The sequence below is a fragment of the Danio rerio genome, chromosome 14 (genome assembly GCF_049306965.1).
Source record: "Danio rerio strain Tuebingen ecotype United States chromosome 14, GRCz12tu, whole genome shotgun sequence".
Lineage (NCBI taxonomy): Eukaryota > Metazoa > Chordata > Actinopteri > Cypriniformes > Danionidae > Danio > Danio rerio.
Genome location: NC_133189.1, coordinates 26,281,023 through 26,307,425, shown reverse-complemented (window position 1 = coordinate 26,307,425; position 26,403 = coordinate 26,281,023). Strand labels below are relative to the sequence as shown.

Genomic DNA, 26,403 nt, shown 5'->3' with positions numbered 1-26,403 from the left:
TTCTTCCGGGTCACGGTGTTCGGAACCCGGAGGTTTGACGCGGGAAACCGGAGAATAGAAGATCTTCATCGTTGTGTTTATTTGTGTATAGTTCCTCAAATATCTTTAGCCACCGGGAAACACCTTCATACCTTTGTAAAGACGTCCTTCACCCAAAGTAAGTTGTAAAAAAGAGAGTATAATGTACTTTAGCGCCTGAATATGAGCGGCTGCAAGACTCACGGCTGCTCCACATGTACGGCGGAGCGGATACAGCGGCGACGCTTCAGAACACGCTCTACTGAATTAAAACATCATAATACTCATATTTTACGCATTTAGTACCTTCAAATACAGTAGAATGATTTTATAATTGAACAATTTGCTTGTTAAATGAGTAAGAAAATGTTTAGTCCGTTGCTCAGTAGCTCGTAGACACTCAACTGATCTGATTTCATAAAGATGAAGAATGAAAGCGGCTTTATTTCTCAATATTGTCGGTGTTGATACAGACTTAATGTTAATTACAGACGAATTAAAGCCTTCAGAGTCAAGCAGACTGATATAAATGCATTAGTGATTGGGGTAATCTGCAGTTTTCTATTGTGGTTAACATTATTGTGTTTGTTTTGCAGAGATGGGAGACACTCTGGAGTTTAACGACATTCATCAGGAGGTGAAGGGATCTTGGGTAGGTGACTCAAAGCTTTTTTCACGGAGGAATGAGGTTTTTTAAACAACACCGAAAATAACTTACATAAACTGAAACGACCCATGGGGGTCGCAGTTTGACATTTCACTTCTGCATGATGTTTAGAAAAGCCAACTGTCCTGAATGCCTAATTTTTTATGATCAGAACAATTCCATTTAAATGTCAGCTTTGTCTAAAAAAAATTAGGTTTTCACCAATATAGCAAAAACTTTTCTATTTTTTTGTATAAGCAAATATTTTACAGTACTTAAATTGCTTAAAAATGTCTCTGTCAATGTTTTCAAACAATTATATTTAATTTTCCAAAGTCACACAAGTGGCAATTTCACATTGGTCACATCCATTTCCTCATTAATTAAAAAATTTCAAATAAAATAAAATCAATCATTTTTGTTCTATAAAGCGACAACTCTCATCCTTCTGATTATCATTATTTCTTTGGGGTTGTGCAGATTAATTTACAGAATTTCTACTAAGTATGCTTAAACTGCAAACTTGCTGACTTTTTTTAGACACATCCATAATGCATGTTTATTTTTCTTATTTAGAATAATAAATATGTTTACAGATTGATATTTTTTCTGGTCTCATATCTCTGTGGTTAGTTGCTTTTTAAAATTTGAACAGATGTTTCAATAAAAGGTAACATACTCTCTCTGTCAATTTATGTTTAGAATTTTTACTGCAATCGTCACATCCATTACGCTGGAAATGCTCATAAAATGATCAAAACTTTGCTTTAAAAAGTTACAATGTATTTTTCTAGCAAGAAAAACATCCCCTCTAAATCTGGGGTTCATTTACTTAAAATTAATACTTCTGTTTGTTTTTTTTGTAATGGAGGCAATAAAAAGAGCTTTATATTATATTTAGTTCTGAGAAAAGATTAATTGTGATTTTATTTCTATCCAAACTAAAAGTTTGTTTTTTTTATAATAAGTGTGTGAATTGTGTTGGTTTTTTATGAGTATTTGATACACATACACTAAAACAAAACTGTACAAAGCAATTTTGTAATAAATAATTAAATGTGTATATTTAACTTGTATCATACATGTATATATTTTTTATCTTAAAATAGAAAAATTGTCAAAACAAACTTATAGTTTTGATGGAATTAATCACAGTTAATTTTTACCCAGCACTAATTAATTAGTTTGATTAATACTGAGGAAATTTGCTGGACTGAAGCAACCTCAGTTTACCTGATTGAGGTAAAGTTGATTTTATATTCACACATTCAGTCTTTCTCTTTAATAATATAATCTCAGAAAAGTATTCTTTGCAAATTCGAAAGATTCACAGTCGGTTATTTGTGAGTGGAATACGCTATTTTGCTAGCACATATACTATATTTTGTAGCATATATTCCACTCTTGGCATTATCACTCCAAAAACTACAAAATTACTAAATAACTTTTTTTTGTCAAGTTTATGTTCTCACATTTTGAAACTCTGATAAGATTTAAAAAATCTTTTAGTGTGGTCCATCATTTTGTTTTTATTTATTTAATTATTATTTATTTTCCTTTGTTGATGACGCCTTCAGGGAGAATCATTATTGAATGTATGAAAAGTAATGTATAGCTACACACAAGACTAAAGCTTGTGTGTAAAAAAATGATTAATAATTGCTCACCACGCTTTTCTGCTTGTTTTTGTGTCAGAATGATGGGCGTCTGAGGTTCAGCAAGCAGACTGTGGTCTATAAAAGCCATAAAACAGGGAAGGTGGACAGTATCCCCGCTCCCGACCTCTCCGAGGCCCAGTGGCGTCGAGTCTGTCTGGGTCATGGGCTCAAACTGGCCACCAGCACTGGACACATCTACAAATATGACGGCTTCAAAGAAACAGTGAGTCTGTTGGTTCAATAATAAATGTAAATCCATGAATGTAAAAATAAGGTCACTCAAAAATTACAATGCTGTCATTCACTTTCCAAAATGCTGTCATTTCCTAGGGTTGTTGCAATGCTTTAAGGCCCTCTTTTCAGACCACAAACTACATTCTCATGCTAGTCCATGTAATTTTAGTGAATAGCATCAAGTTTTTCCAAGTGTCCAAGAAGTATATGAAAAACAAAATTAAATGTTATTTATTTAAAAAAAAAAAAATTCTAACCTAGACCCGTGGTCTTAATTCGTGACTGTGCATTCATGAAACTATTACAGGCATCCCATGGGACCTTGAAAGTTTGTAACTGAAGGTTTTTGAAAATAAATATGGCAATGCAGTATAACTCCAGACTGTACAGGGTTCATATAGTCATGGAAAACCTTAAAGTCATGGAATTTTGACATGTCATTTTCCAGGCCTGGAAAAGTTTTGGAAAAACCCACAAGGTTTTGGAAAAGTTACATTTACATTTAGTCATTTAGCAGACATTTTTGTTCAGAGCGACTTAAGCTGCGGTCACATTAGTGCTTGCAAAATTCTGTCGTACGGCACTGCAAAAAGGCGCGGGGTTAAACAAGATTGTTAGACATTAATAAGTGAGCGATTGCTCCATATTTAAAATTTCTTATTTTGAATCATCTTCTATTGGTCTCATGGAATCAACTGATGTGATTTCGCAGGTAAGAATTCACCAAGCTTGAACTTTCAAATGCAGTAAAATGAGAAACTTGTTGCACGTCCTTGCTGTTCTGGGGTCTGCTTTTCGTAGGTGGATTACTCAGTTAGCTGGATTTGTATATTGACGTTTTGACATGATCCAGGATCGTTTAGTTCTTCAAAACTCATCTAAGAGTTGTTGTCATAGCAACAGTTCTGGTAGCTCAAACCTGATCGGGAGCAGGCTCACAGGATTAGATCATCATTAGGTCATTTTAAGCAAAGATTATACTGAAAGTATGTACCAAAGGCTGATGTTTTCTTACAGTAGTTATATACACTTGGCAAAATAGTAAATATAATTTTTTAACTATACATATATAAAGTAAAAAAATATATATTAATAAAACTTATGCAATCTGCACTCCGAAATAAAGTGAACAGACTGCCACCTAGTGGTTTAAAGAGAACATTATTGATATGAACTTTTTAGTTAAAGCATACATGCACAATATTCAATTTAAAAAAAAAAAAAAAGATAATAATTTATGCAGTCATGCATGTGTTTCGACCGCTATACCAATGATCTAAATCAATTTAAATCATCGATTGATGCTTCGCAAATGTTACAGACACCTTTCCCAATATAAAAATGCTTTTTTGATGCAAAATTAATTTATACAGTTATTCCTAACGCCGAATAAAAAAACTTGAGTAGGCCTAGGCTACTATAATAAAGAAAATTCTCTAAATGTAGAACTGAATACATTAATATGCATTGAAATACATGATGAATTCTCTTTGACACATAAAAGTGTAAAGCCTGCAGCTTATATGGAAAGTAATTTGCACATTAATTTTAACAAACCATTTACTGCTAATTTTATGTCATTTTGCTCACATGGATAATTGAATATTAATCAAATGATGTCATTACGCTGCTGTGCCGTCAGCCAATCGTTGCTTTGCTGATCATGATTTCGGGAATCGATAGATCAGTCTACAATACACGCAGCAATCTCAAATCAGTTCATCCAGACATTTTAATCTGGTTCACGAACTTGTTTGAAGAACCAAATTAGCCAGAGATCAGTTATCAAGATTAAAAGATCCAGGATCTGCAAAATCATCTTAGATCATTTGAGCGAGGTATGAAGAACGGACCCCTGGGGCCTCATGTATCAACGCTGCGTACGCACAAAAACTTTGCGTACGCCAGGTTTCACGCTCAGAATCGCTCACGTTTGGATTTACTAACAATGAACTGAACGTGGGAATGTGCGCAGCTTCACGGCAGGTTTCTGGCAGGCGTACGCACATTTTTTGTGCGTGTCTGTTTTGTTTCCATTGGCGACTCCTAGAGGCAGTTGTGTTAAATTCCTCTCTACAAAGTGTCTGAGCCTTGCAATGGCAGCTGTATGAGACGGGTTCAGCAGGTATATAAGGTTTCCATACCATACAATTGACCAGCTAAACATTAAAGCACAATTTGCAGCAGTCGCCTGTTTTCCCAATGTAATCTGAGCGATCTACCGCACACACATTGCTATAAAGACACTATCTGAAGATGAATTTGCATGCGTGAATCAGAAACATTTCCATTCAATAAATGTGCATATAAAATATGATGCTTATTGATATGAACTTATTGATGATTCCTACTTGTCTTTCTCGTGATAAATAGTTGGCAAAATCTGATATGTAGCGGGGGAAAAAACAAGAAAGAGTTCATCAGACGCTGGATTCGAGCCGAGTTCATGCTCGAACGTATCAATTCATGATCACATGTGTCTAACGAGTAGCGCCACTGAAACTGTTAAGCGTCCTGCAACATTTTACAGATATAAACCACACTATTTCTTTTTTTTAATGCACTCGGTGCGATGTTCAGACCCAACTGTGTTAACCGCATCAGCTAAACTCTCCCACTCTATTTTTTTCTTTTGTTGTTAATTCCGGAGAACAAACTTGCAAATAACACCGCTTTTCTCCGGTCTACCTCCGAAAGCAGCACCTCCAATTCACATTCTGTTCAAAGTTTCTCTTTTTGCTTGCTTTTGCCGTTGCTTTTTCGTTGGGTTTTGCCATTAGCATAGTCATTAGCATATTCATACGGGGGAGGAGGCAGGGAGGGGTTATGTGCTCGTGCATGTTGCGCTCAGTTTCACGTTCATTCAGATGTACAAAAGAATATGCGTGAGATTCGGCGTACGCAGTGTTTCATACATCTGAAATTTTTTCTGCGTACGCACATTTACAGCTTTGTGCGTACGCAATGTTTTAGTAAGATTTCCACGCAAGTCTTCGTACATGAGGCCCCTGGTCTGCTGCATTCACACGCCAATGAATGGAAGTCTATGGAGCAAAAATGCAGTGTGATCGCGGCTTTATAATAGAAGTAGTGTTACCTACTATTACTAGTGTAACAAACTATTAAGAGTATCTAAAATTAGTTTGACAAATATCTGTATACCGAAATGGAGGTTAGATGTTTTTACTTTTCTTTTCTTGGCCAAAAACATGCTCTCACATTATTAGTGCTAGCGTAAGCATCATCTATTTTACATATATATAAAAATAAATCGAACCCATTGCATATTTTATGATATGCTGTAATAAATTAAAATATTTCTTATGATTTACCACGTATATGTAGACATTACAAGTCCTGGAAAAGTCATGGAATTTTTGCAGTAAAAATGTGTATGAACCCGGACTGTTATGTAACAGAGTCGAGGTGTGTTTGTTTGCTGTGTATTTGGATGCATTGATTAGCAGCTAGCATTAAACTAACAGCATCACTATTTCATCTGTACATGAGGGAGAAGGCAGTGTTACGAGACTCAGGGATTGCTGGTTTGTGTAATGTTCAAGTAATCGTGAGGGATTCTGTAACCCAGTGCCAAGCTCATTAGCACACAGATGGACACGCACACACTCACACACACCTGGTGGAGTGACATGTGGAAGCGATTGTGCTGTGCTGGATAAATAAACAGGCTGATTGAGCGTGCTCCACATCAGCCTCCGGCTGGATTACACACACCTCCGTTATCCCATAGGGCCAAGTGCCGCTGCCAAATCTTTTTATTAATGAATCCAGGCCTGGATGAGAAAGAGAGTCAGGGGAAGTGAGGCATTAATTCTGTTTATCTCTTCCTTCTCTCACTCTCGACTTCCTTTCTGTATTCTTCCCCACTGCAGGATTATGAGAAAATCTCAGCGTTTTTCAAAGCGAACTACAAAGTGGAGTTGGAGGAGAAGGACATGTGTGTGAAGGGCTGGAATTGGGGAACTGCCAAATTTGCAGGTACAAATACACTGGAAATGAAACGGATGGTTCGGCCAAAACAGTTAATTAGCACCATTTACTCAGCCTTCACTTGTTCCAAACCTGTTTGAGTTTCTTCTACTGAACAAAAAAGAAGATAATTTAAAAAATGTTGGAAACATGGAACCATTGACTTCCTTAGTATGTGTGTTACGTCCTTTTAGATGTTAATACTAGTTAAACTAGTAGAAGATGACATAACATACATTAGTTTAATGTGTGTGACAAGCGGATGGAGAAAGAAATAAACTGAATCAAATAATCACTGCAATTATTTATTGCCCATATATCCAATGAAAACCAGTGAAAATATATTATACAGTGAAAGAAATATATTTACAATGATTAAATAATGAATTACCTGGGGGGACAGGAAGTAGTTGAATGTGCTTAAATCAAAGAAATAAATATAACAAAACTCAGTAACTGTTTTCACCAAACTAAACTAAATATGAAAAGAAAAGCATGAAAAGAAACTTCTTCAAAGTACCAAACGTCTTAACTAAACTGTTCTAACTAAAAACAAAACATACAGAAAACAGCACATTCTCCTGAACCTAATGAACTAATACAAAAATATCAATCTGAGTGTTGTATATGTATATCGCGCGACTTACTCACTCCTACACCTCTCCGAGGCATCACTCAAACATGTCAGTTAACTGGACAATTTCACAAGCATTATTAAATCGCAAACTTTAGACAAGAGCATTAAACAAGCAAAACACATTCTCTCAGACTAGCCCTCGCAAGAGAGACTGTCCTCACAGAGACCCACAGAAAGCATAAGAGCGAGAAGTGGCGAGAAGGAAAGAGACAGAGAGAGAGAGAGATCGCCATTGCAGTTTGGGCTCGGCTTTTAAACGCTACGCCAACCAGCAATTGGTGGCGCAAACCCAGCGTCAGCGACCAATGTCATCAGCACGAAATGCGGATCCTCCAATGCCATTCGTACCTGTAACACATGCATGAAACGACACACCCACATACAAACGAACGCACACACTTATCCAAAATATGTTCTGCAAGGGAACGTTACAATGTGTTTTTCCTACTATAGAAGTAAACGGTTACTGGTTTCTAACATTCTTTAGAATATCTTAATTTGTGTTCAGCAATATTGTTATATTTTTATTTTTAGAGGTGGATTTACTAGTTTTTATTAGTCTTTATATTTTAAAATTGCTTATTTTTAGTTTATTTTTTCTTAGTTTCAGTGTTCTTTTTATTTTTTTATTTTATTTAATTTCTTTTGTAAATAAGGATTTTTGTTATATTATATAACAAAAACTGATAAAACAAGCAAATTTTTAAAAATATTTATTTAGAGGACACATGAACACTAACACTAATCGTTTCAAATGATTCAGTTTGATTTGGTGAACTGGTTCAATTCGAAGAAAGATTTGTTCGCGATCACTAATACGAAAATTAAACCCATTACTGGTCACAAATGTGTTAAATTAATACTTTTAAGTGTCTTTTCGGGTCATATTTAATTTTGTCGTGCTGCTGTCATGACCACTCGTTTTTTGTCACGGGAGCAACAACGAGGATGACTGTAGGACAGGCTTGATCTGGCCAATGGTGTCAGGATTACAGACTCTGAGGTGCCGTAAGGTCAAACACCTGGCAGCGCAAAATAAATAGATTTACTTCTTAAAGGGATACTGTAGACTTATGTAGTAACATTTAAAAAAGACAAAAATGAAGGACGTTTTTGCTATAATTTTAGTTAGTCTCAGTTAGTTTTGTATATAGACAATACAGTTTCAGTTAGTTCTAGTTTTTATTTTTATTTCAGTTAACGATAAAGTTTATAAATTCTAGTTTTAGTTTTTTCGTTTATTTTTGTAACTATAATTTGAGAAAATGAACACTTAATTCTATAACACAATATTTTGTATAAATACAAAAAAACAAAATAAACACTGTTCTTAAACTTATTAAAAACTTGATTTTTTTTTTTTTAATTTTCAAAGTTGATTATAATAATACTTGTTTTTCTTTAGACTCAAATCAACATATTAGATTAGTTTCTGAATTAGCATGTGACACTGATGACTGGAGAAATGGCTGCAAAGTCATAGTTATCATCACAGAAATAAATGGCATTGAAAAATATATTCAAATGGAAAAGTTATTGCACAGAATTGTGATTGTAGTTCTCAGTATTACAGTTAATATGGTGTTTTTGAAATGTAAATGTAAATTTTTTTTTTAAACACGCACACAAATAAAAACTACACGAGCCTAAACATTTTATCAATAGTGTCAAATTATATAATGAAAAAATAAAATAAAGTAATGCGTGATCTAGGCCAATCAAAAATTTTTTTTGTGGCTAATATGTTGTGCATTTCTTGCTTTGTTCTCAGGGTCTCTGCTGTCTTTTGATGTAAGCGACAGTCCTGTCTTTGAGATCCCACTGTCCAGTGTATCCCAGTGTGCAACCGGCAAGAACGAGGTGACTGTGGAGTTTCATCAGAATGATGACGCTGAGGTTTCACTCATGGAGGTCCGCTTTTATGTCCCGCCAAACACTGGAGACGACGGCTCAGACCCTGTGGAGGTGTGTGTGTGTGTGTGTGTGTGTGAATGGAAGAGCCTGAGTCAGGGTGTGTACTGCTGTTGTTAATACCGAGGATTTCACTCTTTCACAGGCATTTGCGCAGAATATTCTGTCAAAAGCAGATGTCATTCAAGCTACTGGAGACGCTGTGTGTATCTTCAAAGAGCTTCAGTGCCTTACGCCGAGAGGAAGGTGGGTTGTTTTTAAAGTGTTTTTGGACTGACTATACACTGCTTTGACCAAACTGTTCTACTAGTTTACCTGAGCATTTATTTCTGTTTTTTTTACTTTGAACCAACAATGGAGCTAAACTTGATGTTCTGGGGTGTCTTAGCAGCAGCATATAAATCAGCTCCTGATTAAAGAAACTAGAGGTCACAAATCTAACGGATCACAAATCTACGGTGGCCGACAGAGCTTAACGCGCTGCAGTTTAAGAAAGGACATGCAATTACTAAAAACACCAGCAAATAAAGAAACAATCTTCATCAATTTGAAAGCACACAAATTCTCACAACACAAACAAGTAAAGAAACGTGCTGCAAATTGGTCACAACACTTGCAAATATCCACATAACACAACAGAAATGTTTCTAGGGGACCCAGAAACATGACGGACCCTGTTGAGATATGTATGTATTATTATGCCGTGACTGTTGCTCAGTGAAGTCATTTCCGTTGTGTTACTTGGATATTTGCAAGTGTTGTGACCAATTTGCAGCGCGTTTCTTTAGTTGTTTGTGTTGTGAGAATTTGGAACGTGTGTTGTCAAATTAATGAAGATCGTTTCTTTGTTTGCTGGTGTTTTTATAATTGCATGTGCTTTCTTACAAATCTCATGGTTCAGATCACATTATACTTTTTGAGTCACGGATCAGGCCCTTTTTTGGATCTGCAAAAAAGGGAACCGACAAATGTAATTTGCTTTCCATTTATTACTAAATCAATACCAAGATACACTTTTGGTTTTAACAAACAGACCCTAGCTGTAATTTATTAAAATGAAGAAATTATCATCTGAATAAAAATAAATAGTAAAATATTCAGTTCTGTGAAAAATTCAGTTACTACTAATGTTGCTGATGACATTAAATGTGAAAATCTAACATAATAATTTGTACAACCCATATTTATTTTTTTGTGTTTTTTTTCTATAAATGATTCAGTTATTTACTCATACAACTTCATATTTTATTGCTAGATTAATTTTTTTGAAGGATTATTCAGTTGGAATATTTTTGATGGCTGCTTGTCGCCACCTACTGCTTAAATTTCTACCTACAACTTTTTATTTTTGAGCTTCGTTAAATGCAAATGACGGTGATTTTAATCTGTACCATAAACATCATCTATTTAGATTTTGTATAAACTGTTATCCCAGAACTTCTGTGGTATTTGACTGTTTGTAACTTCATAACTAACTCAAAAGACTAAAGACTGAATCTCAAGGATTTATCATCATGCAAATCAGCATCATTTATAATTTGTTGCATGGTTGTTGAGATCCCGATCTTTTTATGATTAATTGTGCAGCTTACACTGAATGCATTGTTGCAGACAAAACATGTAGTTACTGAAAACACCTTTAATGATATCCACCATATACCAAATTACCTACCACGACTTCTTCCATCATCATTATATGTTAAAGGAAAGCCTAAATGCTTTTATACATGTAATTTGAATGACACAGAAGGCAATCTCTCTGTGATCATTACAAAATTTAGGATTAATCTACCAGTAAAAAAAAAATTATTAATCTGCGGGTCACGTGTGTTCTGAACCATGGGTTGTGTTCTGTATGAATCACAGTTCAAGCGTAATATAATAATGTAAGATTATTATAGTTAAGAACGAATGCAAAATAAGTATTTTGTGAGGTTTTGCTCTGTCCTCATTTTCTGTGGACAGCCCAGATCTGCTTGATATGACCATATTTCCTGCAGTTGAAATAGAGGTTTCAGACACTGCCAGGAGTTGAGCTCATGAGCAAACAGTGTAATGGTGCTTAATTAATGTAAACTAACTAAACTGTAAAAATAATACCTGGCTTCCTCTCCTACTTTGTTTTCAATGAGAGTGCTGCCTTTATTAGAACATAACAGGGCAAACTAATTTTCAGTGCTTGGCGCTTTTAAGTTATTTGCATTAAATTCAGTGCTACAGAAGTGTTCTCACAAACACACAACTGATTGTTTTTTTTTTTTTGGAAGAGCGCTGGCGATATCAGCAGCATTTGTGTTGAGACATATTGCAACAAACTTCTAGTGTGCGATGGCACTGACAACATTATATTTTGCACACATTAGGCTTTTATTATTTGCAGAAATGACCATGATGAATTGTTCAGTTTGTAATGTGTATTGAACTGTTACACCAAAATATTACACCCTTAGTATCCTTAATATATCTGTCTCTGTCCATATCATGTCCTATGTTTGACTGAGTTAATGTACTTCTTTTAGGTATGATATCCGTATCTACCCGACCTTTCTGCACCTCCACGGTAAGACTTTTGACTATAAGATCCCCTACACCACTGTACTGCGTCTCTTCCTGCTCCCACACAAGGACCAGAGGCAGATGTTTTTTGTGGTGAGTTTCATATAGATCAACTGAACACCTATATAAATACCTGAATCTGACTGAAAAAACACAGAGCACACGTGCACAGTATAATAGCTTGCTGTCACCTGCTTGTTAAATGTAGACTTGCAGCTTTGTTTATTGTAACTTTTCTTCATGGTTATTTTTAAATGATTCATCCTTTTATTTTGTAGATCAGCCTCGATCCACCTATTAAACAGGGTCAGACTCGATACCATTTCCTCATCCTCCTGTTCTCCAAAGATGAAGACATCAGCCTGGCTCTCAACATGAGCGAGTGAGTACACTGCAGTTTCTCAGTCTGTCAGATGTAAAGCGCTGTTGGCTTTGCTGACTGCATCTGTGTCTTCTCTTCCTCTCAGAGATGAGGTGGAGAAGCGTTATGAAGGGAAGCTCAGCAAGAACATGTCTGGTCCGCTCTATGAGATCGTCAGCAGGGTCATGAAGGCTCTGGTCAACAGGAAGATCACAGTGCCTGGAAACTTCCAGGGGTAATGCACATATAGATGCTTAAACACAAGACTTTAATGTTTCTCATATGTCTCAACCCACAGACAGACTTGACTAACAGCAAAGACTTAATCTTTTTTAAAAGCTTAGCACGTTTGGTGATTAGTTTTCAATATTAATGATATGCTTATTAGAAGACTATTAGTAGAATATTGTCTGTTTGTTAGTACTGATTAATGTCTTATTCTCTATTACCTTATTTCCCTTAAACATTTCCCCTTTCCCTGATCCCTTAATGGGACAGTTCACCCAAAAATTATTTAAATCTTTCTTCATTTTTACTACTATGGATGTCTCTGGCTGCCGATTTCCAACATTCTTCAGTATATGTTGTTTTGTGTTTAAAAGAAAAAAGAAATTCATAAAAGGATTTGAACTACTTGAGTGTTTTTTAATGGTTAGGAATTTTTCATTTTAGGGTGAACTATCCTTTTAATTTTACCTAATTTATATTTAGCCTAACACTAAATTTTTTGGTAAAAGCTCTTTTTGCTAGTCACCTAGAGTTATTAAAACATTTGTTTAACCATTTTTAAATCCATTTAGGCAATCTCGGGGTCTGGCAGGAGCACTTTTAGCTGAGCTTAGCTTAGCTTATAATAATAATTCAGTGAATCAGTTTAGACCATTAGCATCTCGCTTAAATGTTATTTAAAAAAAAAGTTTAAAACATTTTCTCATTTATGGCGAGACTCTTTGTGTACTAAAGGCTGGTTTATACTTCTGCGTCATGTTATCACTGTGATCCACCGTGCCTGCCTTGTGCATTGCCATGCATTTATACTTCAGCGTGCTGTATGTGTTGCTCTGCAATAACACTTCCAAAACACTAGTTGGCAGCAGGTTTTTATGTTCCTCTGTGTCGTGTTTCTTTACGGGTGTTTTATTTTTTCTGAACACTACCTTAATGTAGCAAATATTTACTCATTTGAAGGCGGAAACTGGCGCATGTTTAACAACTTTAACCATATGGTAAACACAAAGCAAAAATTTCCATCTGGAGCTCCTTCATGGGTCTCCACTTGTAAACACTCGCTCTAACAGGTTTGTGTGGCTCTCTGTCCTGCCTACGCTGGTCACAGGTATCAAACTGACCAATCATAGAGCTTGCGCTATGCATCATTACGGCATGTAGTTACATTTTTTTGAAAGGTGCGCGATGGTGTCAGCCACGGTGAGGGCTATGCGACCGTGCAAAGGCTGTGCCGGAGCATACGCTTGATACAGAAATATAAATCAGCCTTAAGACTGACAGAAATTTTCAATTTGTTATTTTCTAGGATGATTTGGCTAAGAACTGTACTCTCAATCTGGTGTAATAATCAAGGCACTTCATGACTACAATGTAACTACAGAAGAGTAAAGCTTTCAATAGGACAATTCTGGTGACTTAACAATGGTAAAATCCAATTTAAGGATTGAATGATCCTTTAAAAAACAAATTAGAGGGTTTTTTTAGGTAAAGGTTGAAGTTAATATTGTGAACCGGTCCCTAAACTAAAGTGTGACAAATAAAGCTGAAATGGAGAAACGGGCAGGCAGCAATGATATGAGAGCAAAATAGTTTTTCTTTCTCATTGTAAATTGTGTTATCGCCCACACCTAGTTGTTACATGCACAAGTACGTAAAGATAAATTGTTGTTCTTCAAAGGTTCACAAATGTTTTTTATTCTGTGTGTTTGTAGTCACTCAGGTTCTCAGTGTATAACGTGTGCATATAAGGCGAGCTCAGGGCTGCTGTATCCACTGGAGAGAGGCTTTATTTATGTGCACAAGCCACCAGTTCACCTGCGCTTTGAAGAAATCTCCTGCGTCAACTTTGCCAGAGGAACCACAACCACACGATCATTTGACTTCGAGATTGAGACCAAGCAGAACAATCAATTCACCTTCAGCAACATTGAGAGGTAAACTACATTACCCTAAAATCCAAACATCTTTACCCAGAAAACACAGACAGCAGTGGTTTTCGTTAGAAACCAGAAACCAAACATTACTTTTGAATTGAACTGAAATCAAAAATCTGCCTGTTGCTGATCATGCGTTTCTTTACAAAAAAAATGCAGTTGCAAATTTTTTCCTGTTTGATGCATCCATTGTGGCTTATTTCTGAATGATTTGATAAATTTGTCCCTTATTCTGTACATGAAATTTTTTTTTAATTACATTTTCACTGATACTGTAGATATAATATATTCCACTAAATATCTGTTGTCTGCAGCACCTTGTAATTTTTCTGTGCTCCATAATTCAGAAATAATCCTCTCTTCTGCTTTAATAGGGAAGAATATGGAAAGCTTTTTGACTTTGTCAACGCCAAGAAGCTGACTATCAAGAACAGAGGATTTAAAGAGGTAATTTTTGTTCTTTCCAAGACATTTATTTTGTTTTATATGCATGGCTGGCCATCATAATCAAGATGAATTTATTATTATTATAGTTAGAATAATAAAAAAGATATCTAGTTAAATGTACCTCTGATTATTTATTGGCTGCTGGGAATTTGTTTTTTGTTTTTTTTAGCTGATACAAGATAGAATATGTAGTAAATTCATCACAAATTTAGCTAAAGCGCGCTGTTAAAGCATCTTTTTAACAGTTTATTTAAATAAATAAGCTCAAAATAGTGTTTTGTTTTTGCAAATATTTGTTCTTTGCATAATTTATTATATTACAAAATTTATGTTTTTAAAAAGCTGTTTTTAATTTTCTGTTCAACCTTTTTTTTTGGTTCCCACAAAAAAATGTGTGTTTTGGCTCATTTTAGGATGCTATTTCAAACTGAGAAGAGAATGCAAATGATTTGGAGATGAATACAGAAGTGCAGATCAAATATGCAGTATCAGTTTTCTTTTTATTTATTATTATTATTAAAGTGCGTTACAAAGAAATAAATGATCAGGAGTAGAAAAACTATTTTAGATATAAAAATTGGTGTGACTGGAAGCTTTTGAAAAGCAACATGCAGTATTATGGCACATGGCTGTTTCCCGCTCCTACAGTTTTCTTTATACATGAGCGTAAGACATCCTATGTCTGCAGCAGAAAAGCATTAGTGCTTTGGTCAGAGCGGAAATGCAGTCATATACATGCTTGTATAGAGCAATTAAATTAGCAGTAACCGTAATAGCGATAAGATGTAAGTACCGTTCATGAGCCTAATCACAGTATTGTGTTCATGTGGAGTTAAATTTAATCCCTATGCTACTTTAGAACAAACTAAATCATATGTATCTATTGAATAATGCTCTTTTCTCTCTCGTTCATTATAAGCTTTACATAATTTAGAGTCCTGGTTAGTGACATCATAATAAAAGTCAATATTTGACACTCAGCCCAGCCTTAATGCACATTTCTTACTTTTTCTTTGAGCTTTTCTCATTCTTATAATTGAGTGTTAGGATTGTATTTTGTTTCCAATGTTATAATTTAATAGATGATGTTAGGAGCTTTTCTCTCGGCACACCCAAACGAACGTGTTCACGCGCGGGTGGACATGCAGTCTGAAACGGATTTTAACTAAATAAACAATCTATTCGGTTGATGGATTTGCGCTCATGGGAATATGCAGGAAAAGCGTTTGAACCTCTAATTCTGTGATCCAGATTCTGTGTGTGTTTATGCTAAAGTGGCCCTGATGGCGACTCGACATTAACTTCTTGTAGACACAGTAATGTGTTACATTGACATTTATTTATCGAGCTGTTTGTGTGCACTAGGGCATGAAAGGAGCAGAAGACTACAGCGACTCTGATGAAGACCAGCATGACGCTTATCTGGAAAGAATGAAGGAAGAGGGCAAGATCAGAGAAGAGGGAGATGGCAGCGATGACTCTGAAGGCGACAGCGGTACTGATACATCTGAGCTAGAATACATTATGCCAACCATTTTACTAGGGCTGTGCAATTAATCGAAAATCCGGTTTCGATTTTGGCTTCTAACAATTATGAAAAACCATTAATCGAGAAAAATGATATTTCCATCATATAACGCCCCCTTTCCAGTTGTACACATTTGTTGCTCTGCAAAGCTCAGTTCCACTTGGAAATGACTAAACGCATGTACTGTAATGTAACTTTTGCAGCACGGGATGCGCATCATTTATATTTTTAATAGCGCTAAAGAGCACATGCTGGTGTTGTGTGTGTGCACGCGCCACGCTTAGCCTCGGACAAATAGGAGACGAGCAGAGCACACATGTAACGCCATCTTAATGCGAGCGCTTTAATGGTCAAATACATGTCAGAGCGCGGTGTTTAGTAATTATTCATATTAACCCTCATAATAAACAAACAAGTTGAGGATCCAGAGACATGTGAAAGGGAAACCATATCAAAGTCGCACTATTCTTAAAGTTACAGCGCGCAATATTCCTGCTGCCGCCTGTTTTTATTATTAGTAAAACTCACTGAAGGACTTTTGTAGCTAATTTTTTTTCCTTACTGTGAAGATGCTTAATGCACAGTTTTAACATAATAGTTTTTATAACACGTTTCTAATAACTGGTTTCTTTTATCTTTGCTATGATGACATTACATTATATTTTACTAGATATTTTTCAAGATACTAGTATTCAGCTTAAAGTGACATTCAAAAGCTTAATTAGTGTAATTAGGCAAGTCATTGTATAACAGTAATTTCTTCTACAGACAATCACATGTATGTGTGTGTGTGTGTGTGTGTGTATATATATATATATATATATAATCTTAAAGGGGCTAATAATATTGAGTTATTAAAATAGGTTACAAAGTATTAAAACCTGCTTTTAATCTAGCCTGAAATAAAACAAATAAGCCTTTCTCCAGAAGAAAAAAAAATTATAGGAAATACTGTAAAAAAAAAATCCTCTGTTAAACATCATTTGGGAAATATTTATGTATAAAAAAAAAATTCACAGGTGGGTGAATAATTTTGACTTCAACTGATAATCGTTTTGAATAATCGTGATTACAAGTTTGACTAAAATAATCGTTATTATGATTTTTCCCATAATCGAGCAGCCCTTCATTATACTAGATTATGTTGTGCTTTTCCTTTTTATTTAAAGTTTTTTTTTTTTTTTTTTCGTAATCAAAGATTGACTCCTCTGTGGTTACATGGTGTACTAAGACCAATAAAGTTGCTCTTTTCTAGATCAATATGGCTATGGCTAAGAACTATACTCTCAATCTGATATAATCAAGGTACTTTGCTGCTGTACCATAGCTGCAGGAGGTGCAATGATGTAATGACAGAGTGTAGCTTTTCTAAATAGGAAGATTATAATAAAAAAAATATATAAATAAATTATTGGGCAAGATGCTAATGGTCTAATCCAGGGATGGGCAGACTTTATCCTAGAGGGCCAGTGTCCCACATAGTTCTGCTCCAACCTTAAACACACCTATCTGTAGCTTTACTAGTGATCTTGAAGACACTAATTAGTGTGTTTGATTCATGTTGGAGCAAAACTTTGCAAGGGCACCAGCCCTCCAGCATCAAGTTTGCCCCTCCCTGATATAATCCAATTCGGTGATTAATGCTATTCTTAGCTAAGCTAAAAGTGCTCCCCCCAAACCCAGAGATTATGTGAATCAGGGGTCCTTCATATTTTACCTCCAATTTGCCTCAAGTTACCTGCACAAATGTTTCTAGAAAGCTTATTAATAGCATAATTAGCTAGCCTAGGTGTGACCGATTGGGGTCAGAACTAAACTTTGCAAGACGCTGGCCCTCCAGGACTTAGTTTGGGCACCCCTGTTCTGAATGCTTACAAATATGATAAACTCAACTGTTAAACCCTCTCTGAGTTCGGAGGGGATTCGTAATATTAATTTCCAAAACAAGTGTAGTGTTTGTTTTAAATACATTTTTATTAACAAAATGCCTGCCAAAGTAATTGTCATTATACTGATTTAACAGATAAATTGTTTAGGAAACATTTAATTTTTTCTGTTCAGATTAATTGTGGAAGTACAATCTGTATTTGTTACTTTAAAATGATTATATTATTACTTTCTGATAAGTGCTTTATACATGAAAGTTTGTTTAATTTTTTTATCACAATTTCTTTATAATAAACCAGGTGAAGGCACTGTTTCGGTTAAAGATGATCGTATTTTTTTTTCCGAAATGAAATGGAAAATGCTCATGCAGAGACTCTGGGGCAGCTCTGGAGATGAAGTTTATGTCCTCGTATAGAATCAAAATCACAATCACTTTTATTGCCAAGTGTGCTTTACACATGCAAGGAATTTGTTTTGGCTACAGAAGCTTCCAGTGTACATAAAGTGACAAGTGACAACGCAAACAAATATTAGAAAAGATGACAAACATTAGACAGGGATGCAATTAGAAGAAAGAGCTCTGGATCATGAATTGTATGTACAGATTTATTATAAATATACAAGTTATGAGGTGATGTGTACAAATGCGATGAAAACAACCAATTGTTACTTGTTGATTTGAGTGTGCTGAAACTAAAACCATTCCATTTACTCACTCAGACACTCCAAACTTGGAGACATATAATATTTAAATGACCGTTTTGTGGTTTATCAGGCACAGTCACTAGTCTACATCATAATTAAATCAAGAGTAAAGCAATACTTTTTATAAATTTATCCATTATTTTACTCCGTTTAGACATCAAAAATGTGGTATTTGTGGGTGTAGTGTGATACAGTAATGACACTCTAAATTAAATCTTGTTGGTTGAAGTTACCCAATTGTTGTTGTTAATATGTAACATCTTCCGGCAGACGAGTCTTTCAACCCTGGAGAAGAGGATGATGATGTCCCAGAAGAGTGAGTAGTTTTTTTATACTGTCTTTTCTTTTATTTATATATATATATATATATATATATATATATATATATATATATATATATATATATATATATATATATATATATATATATATATATGTTCAATTTATGATTGCAATAATATGATATTTTATGTGCAGGTATGACAGTAACGCTTCAGTGAGTGATAGTGAAGGAGATGATGGAGACAGCGAGGATGAAGGCAAGAAGAAAAAAGTTGAAAAGAAGCCCAAGAAAGTGGTGAAGGAGAAGAAAGAGCGAAAACCACGGAAAGAGGTCTAGGAGTGTTTTATTATTATTATTTTTATGTCTTATCGATATCTCAGACATCAGTATTTACATTTCAGTGCTGTAGTGTCGTGAAAGCATTAATGATTATTTGATTGACTTCCTGAAGAGTTTGTTTTTGTCAATTGAAGCCCCTCTGTTATGAATTTTAAATGTTTTTGTTTTAATGGTCTCCTGCAATAGGTTTACATGCATTCATGGACAAAAACATTTTTCTGTGCACACACCGAAACCACACTGTTTCAGGCTTCTGACACAATTCCAATGTTTAACTGTCAGAAAAGATGTTTTCTAAAGTTCGCTGAAGACCATTGACTGGCATTATGCCGATTTTTGCTATAAACCTGCATAGGCTTCTGTTGGAGTTACTGTCAGCTCATTTCAGGCAGTTCGGAATCTGCACTTTCATTTGGGAGAAATTAACTCCATTTATTGTGCACTTTGAAGACCTTTTACTTTAACAAAGTGGTATATTACTGTTTTGAAATTAAAGGAACTTTTTAAAACGGCACCCAATAACACACTGTGAAATATGTAATGATTTCACTGACAGTTCAGAAAGCGAAACAGGCATTACCCCCATTTAGCAGACTTTATTAAAGCTCTCTTCCTCTTTCTGTGACCAACAGAAAAAGGTGAAGGACGCAGCTGCTCCTAAGAGACCCATGAGTGCTTACATGCTGTGGCTGAACGGCAACAGAGAGCGCATCAAGAGTGAAAATCCTGGAATATCAATCACTGAAATCTCCAAGAAGGCCGGAGAAATGTGGAAACAGCTGGGAAAAGACAAAAAGGAGGTCAGATGCAGTAAAATCACACACACAAACACCATAAGCAGAGAAAATTCACAGTTGAAAGGAAAAATCAATTGCCAGATTAAAAATGGATTAAGTAAAATGCTTTTTCTAAGGGAAAAAGTGAATAGTTTGGGGGTGGCGGGGTGGTGGGAAGAAATAAAGTGTTGTTCTAAAGAATAAAGTCAGAATTAAAGGTGCAGTAGTTGATCTGCCAAAATGCTAATAGCTAGCATAAACACACTCCCTCCCCTGCTGTCCAAAGCCACAACATCTAAAAATCACGAACTCGCACTGTAAAGATGACAGTAGACAACCCACTAAATCATGTCATTCGCCAGTTAGAAAACATTATAGTACTTTATAATACTATAATTCCCAACAAAACTTGTCATGTGCAATATTTCATCCATACACAGATCGCTGGTCTCAACCTCTCATGTGCTTTGTCCTTAAGCGATTACAGTATGCTTAGTGGTTGGCCGACGGGCTGCAGGAATTACACTTATTACTGAGCCATATCTACATGCTATTTCAGACCGAATATTCAAAGTAGCATGGAAAACAATATAGAGATGCGTCACAGGTTGTCATTGTTCAAAAGTGAACCAATGTGATGTGAAAAACAACTTTACCTCAGTAAAGCAGGCTAGGCAGAATAGCGCTATTTACTTCTGTTTTGTTGATAAACTAAATAAGAATTACATTATTGATGCTGTAAAAGGTCCCTTATTAAACTGAAAATAGTCTCATTAATCTTATGCTGGAAGATTTACGTAGCTGGACAACACTTTTGTGCATATATTATAACCCATTCATAAAACATCAAAATCTGCATAAGCTTTGCGTGACTAAAATAGTCTTAAAACAACATTACCTGTCTAAAAGAAATAGTTCAGCCATAGTGTCATCCTTCCTCCAGTGTGCAAAAGTAACTCCAATATTGATTCAGGATTATAAAGTTTTAATAGAGCATTTGTTTTTACCACTGTCACTATCTTGTTTGCACATGAACAGGGAAAGTGGCGGATCTGCATGAACAGGGGTGCACAGATGTACAAATCTATATTTGTTGACAGACAGTTTAGGCTACTTATCAGAATTATGGGAATTATCGACCCAACAAAAAAATTTTTAGTCTGACTTACCCAGAATATAAAAATTCATAGAAATACATTTAGATCATTTACTTTAATCATTACTATTGGAATGTGAAGAGACTTTCTACCAACACAACCAAAATGTTTCTGAAGACAATCACCTACTGCACCTTTAATAGCAAGTTTTTATTGCAATTCTCAGGGGGAAAAGTCAGGTTTGAAATAAAAACAGATTTAGGAAGAAAAGTCGCGTTCTTGGGAAAATGTCCATATTCTAACGGGTGAATAAAACTGCATTTGGAGAAAGTTGCAGTTCTGAAGACAGAATTGGGGTCAATTAAGCCTCATTTCTAAAAAAAAAAAAAGAAAAAAAGTGAGATCTGCAAGTTAAAAGGGAGAGAAAGTTACATTTCTCAGGAGAAGTTTAAGAAATGGTGCTGAGCAATAAAACAAGTTGGGGGAAATAAATTTGCAGTTCTTCAAAAACAAAAGAGTCTAAAATGCAAGAACAGTTTTGAGAGAAAAGAAAATTATAGAGTCTTGAGAATATCCTTTTCCCCTCAGAACTTAATTCTCCCAAAATTTACATCTTGCAGTTGTGAGGGAAAGTTTCTGAGTTGATAAAAAGCTTAATCCATTTCTCAGAATGGTTAGATCTCAACAGAACTGTGAGGAAAAATCTCTTTATCTCATTGTGGGGAAAAATGTTACATATTTTTATATTTGTGTTATATTTATGTATATAACGGCTGAAAATGTACTTAGTTTATCAACATTTCTACTCTGCAATACACCCTTTACATTTTACTCTCCAGTCTTTTGGCTCTTGTTTTAGCTCTGTGGCAAACTCAATGTTTTATGCATGAAGCGTTGTTTTTGGAAAATTGCTTGCTTTCCTGCAAATGCTGACTGTCTATGCACCACTGAATACATTAATTAGCCACTTACTGAATTATTTGCTTGTGGTTTGTTTTATTGTGCCACACACAGATGATTGAGGCATAAACTGAAGCTGTTCTGGTAGTAAACTGACTTGTTTATGTGATTCCGCGGTATGTTCTGCTAATTGTGTTTTGCAGGAGTGGGACAAAAAAGCAGAAGAGGCCAAGAGGCAATATGAAAAAGCCATGAAAGAATACAAAGAGAGTGGAGGAGGAGCCGCCACTGCTGCTGCTACTAAGTGAGCTTAACACTGTTTTTATTATCCATGTTGAAAACTGTTGAGCCATTTCATGTTTTTCTGAAAACCTAAGGATGTCAATTTCCTTGAGTCATCACTTAAATTAACAATCGATTAATCAATAATATTAATAATGCAAGAAGTGTCTACTTTAGTGGTACATTGTCACCGGCATGACAGGATGTGCAAATAACACTCAAATGCAAGCATCCTCAGCCAAAGAAAGATGTTTTACTATAAATAAGAGTAGTATGATTAATGAAAAGTGAACAATGATTCATAATTGATCAAAGGGATATTTCACCCAAAAAATACTCCTATTCACGTTGTTTTGAACTCTTGACATTTGACATTTGACATTTTTTTAATCTTCATTTTTAAGATATTTTTGATGAAATCCGGAGCTCTCCGACCCTCCATAGACGGCAAATGTCCTGAAATATTGAAATAAGTCCAGAAAGGAACTTGTCAGAACTGTCCATCTCTCATTAGTGGTTCAATTGTAATTGAACAAAGCTATGAGGTTACTTTTGTACCCAAATAAAACAAAAATAACATCTTAATTCAACATTTTTTTCTATTCAGGGTAAGTTCAGGTCACGCGTTCATGAGAGCCACAACAAGTCCCACTAAACCGGATGCGTCTGTGCGTTGTTTACAAGCCGAGGAAGACAATTGCTGTAGATAAGAGCATAGTCTTTGTAAACATGTCTGAGGATTTCCACAGAGAGGATCACTAGCAGTCTTACTTACTCAAACCAGAATATGCAGATGTCTGGAATATACGTCAGCATCACATGAAGAGTTTTATGATAGCAACACATTTGACTGTTCTGGCATGTATATACATATACAATGGTTTCTGATCATAAGAGAAGTTCTTTTAAGATTATTTAAAAGTTTGATCAGTTTGAATTAACTTTAAAATTTTACAATACTTGCAACTGTTTGTGTGCTCAATAGACATTATACTGCTTGCAGTTTTGGTTTTTCTTCAAATTATTATTGTTATTATTATTACTTTTTTTAGTAGTCTTACATGTGCTTTTAAAATATGCAGAAACCTTGAACTGGTTTGGAATAAATGAGTAATAACAGATTTTTTATTATTTTTTTTTTGGCGATCCTAACCCTTTTAATGACTGGTAGTACAGTGTTTCAATAGCTCCGTCTCATGGTCTACACACTGTGAACTGGGCATGTTTGTGTCTTGAGCATTTGAATATTTTAGTTTCTGTCTTTTCTTCCCACATGTGCATAGCAAATTGCGCATATTAAGAAACTTCTGGACTGTGTGAAAAGGCCAATGCTAATAACTTTTGCCATTTAGATATTACCCCACTTAATCAGGCTTAACTCGCCTCACATTATACATTTGCAATGTTTATTTCTCCACGTTCATGAGCTAAATGTATCGGGTACATTAAATGTAAACAATTGATTTAACAGTGACAATGCATTGGCACTAATATCCTTGTGGTCAGTGCACCAACATTTAACACATTTTCGTTTCGGGTGTCCTGAGTTCGATTCTTGGCTCGCTAAACTCTCCTGTCCAACTACTCTTCTATCACAATAAATACAAACAAAAATACAAAAAAACTTTAAAAAAGTACATACAATGACATAATGCTTGCTGTGCGCAATACACTACCTGACAAAAGTCTTGTCTTCAATTCCAGCTTGTAAGAGCAACAAATAATAACTTGACTTCTAGTGGATTGTTTGAAAAAGTGGCAGAAGGTACATTTTTCTGATGAATCATCTGTTGAACTTCATCCCAATTATCACAAATACTGCAGAAGACATACTGGAACTTGCATGTACTCAAGATTCTTATAGAAATCAGTCAAGTTTGGTAAAGGAAAAATCATGGTTTTAGGGTTACATTCAGTATGGGGGCGTGCGAGAGATCTGTAGAGTCGATAGCAACATCAACAAGTATCAAGACGTGTGCTGCCTATTACATTACAAACCACCGGAGAGGACAGATTCTTCAGCAGGATAGCGCTCCCTTTCATACTTCAGCCTCCACATTACAGTTCCTGAAAGCAAGGAAGGTCAATGTGCTACTGGATTGGCCAGATCAGTCACCAGATATCAACATTATTGAGCATGTCTGGGGTAAGATGGAGGAGGCATTGAAGATAAATCCAAAGAATCTTGATGAACTCTGGCAGTCCTGCAAGAACGCTTTCTTTGCCATTACAGATGACTTTATTAGTAACTTATTTGAGTCATTGCAGAGATGTATGGATGCAGTTGTCCAAGCTCATGGAAGTCATACACTATATTAAATCTTTTTCCACTACACCATGATTTATATTCTATACTGTAGATTATTTCTGTTAAGTGACAATACTTTTTTGTCAAAGCAAGGTCAGACGTTAATGTCATAATTAAAATCAAGGCAAGATCATATTTTATTTTGGTAAAATAAGTGTCATCTAGAGGCCTTTGCCTTTCAAATTAGGCTCTTGTTATAATAAACAATCAACTAGAAGTCAAATTATTTGTTGTTCCTAAAACTTAGATAGGTGACAAGACTTACAGTTGTAGTCAGAATTATTAGCCCCCCTTTATTATTAGCGCCCCTGTTTAGTTTTTTCCCCAATTTCTGTTTAATGGAGGGAAGATTGTTTCAGAACATTTTTAAGCATAATAGTTTCAAAAACTTAATTATAATAACTGATTTATTTTGTCTTTGTCATGATGACAGTAAATAATATTTTACTTGATATTTTTCAAGACACTTCTATACAGCTTAAAGTGACATTTAAAGGCTTAACTAGGTTAATAAGGTGAACTAGGCAGGTTAGGGTAATTAGGCAAGTTATTGTATAAGGATGGTTTGATCTGTAGACTATCGAAAAAAAAAATTGCTTAAAGGGGCTAATAATTTTGTCCCAAATGTTTGTTAAAAAATTAATAACTACTTTTATTCTAGCTGAAATAAAACAAATAAGACTTTCTCCAGAAGAACATATCATTTGGGAAATATTTAAAAAAGAAAATAAAAATGAAAAGGGGGCTAATAATTCTGACTTTAACTGTATGTCAGGTAGAGTAGATGTGGTGAAATGCAACCTAACAACAGCCCTACAAAGCAAGCTGATGCTTCATTCTGTTTTTATTTTAAGAATTAATTTTCACAGGATTATTTCAACAGAGTTCAAAAGAACAGCATTTCTGAACATTTTATTGACACGGTCATTTGGTTTGTGCTTTTAGAGAAAAGAAAAAGAAGGGAGGAAAGGTGGAGGCCAAGAAGAAAAGCGGTGGAGAGAAGGAGAAAAAGAAAGAGGGTGGAAACGACAGCTTTAAGAGTAAAGAGTTCATCTCCAGCGAGGAGAGCTCATCGGAATCCGACCACGACAGAGGCAGCAAACGCAAGGTGTGTAACTCCTGCTTTTCCTCTACAGTTCATCGCTTGTGTTTAGATCTGCGTTGTTTAAGCAATTTAATCTGTCTCAGGCTTCTGATGATGATGACGAGGAGGAAGAAGCGGCGGCCTCTACTCCAGCAAGCTCAGAGGAGGAGTCAGGATCTGACTGATGTCCTGTTTGGCAATAAGAGACATTTCCACATCTCAGGTTTCACACAGCAATCACTGATGGACCAAGACTTTCCTCCTCCATGCCGCGTGCTCCAAGCGCACTGTTACACATTTTACATTCAGACTGAGACCTTGGAAATTGACGGGTAACGTTTTCCCCACTGCTTTTCGAGAGTGACATCACTAATGCTCTCAGAATTTTTTTTTGTTTCAAATATGGTAGAGATTTAATTCAGGGAAGTGTGGATTAGACCTGCTTGTAGAGGGTTTTTCCTTCTTTTTATTACAATTGTCTTTATCAGAATTAAAAGACTGCACTTCGGTAATTTCAGTGTTTTTTTTTTTTGTACTTTAAGCTATCAAATCGTTAATCGCTGTTTTGCAATAAACATTCAGTGAGTAATTAAA

At 35.4% G+C, this 26,403-nt stretch overlaps 1 protein-coding gene across 1 annotated transcript; it reads left to right on the top strand.

The window, feature by feature from the left end:
* Positions 1 to 26,403, top strand: ssrp1a (structure specific recognition protein 1a). The gene is given in 18 exon segments (NM_212802.2): positions 1 to 157; positions 615 to 670; positions 2,360 to 2,545; positions 6,450 to 6,555; positions 8,955 to 9,148; positions 9,240 to 9,340; positions 11,614 to 11,743; positions 11,929 to 12,032; positions 12,118 to 12,246; positions 13,952 to 14,173; positions 14,548 to 14,620; positions 15,986 to 16,115; positions 19,011 to 19,056; positions 19,218 to 19,353; positions 19,995 to 20,162; positions 22,339 to 22,439; positions 25,671 to 25,833; positions 25,914 to 26,403. Coding segments are annotated over 17 exon segments (2,124 nt in total). The 5' UTR covers positions 1 to 157; positions 615 to 616; the 3' UTR covers positions 25,995 to 26,403.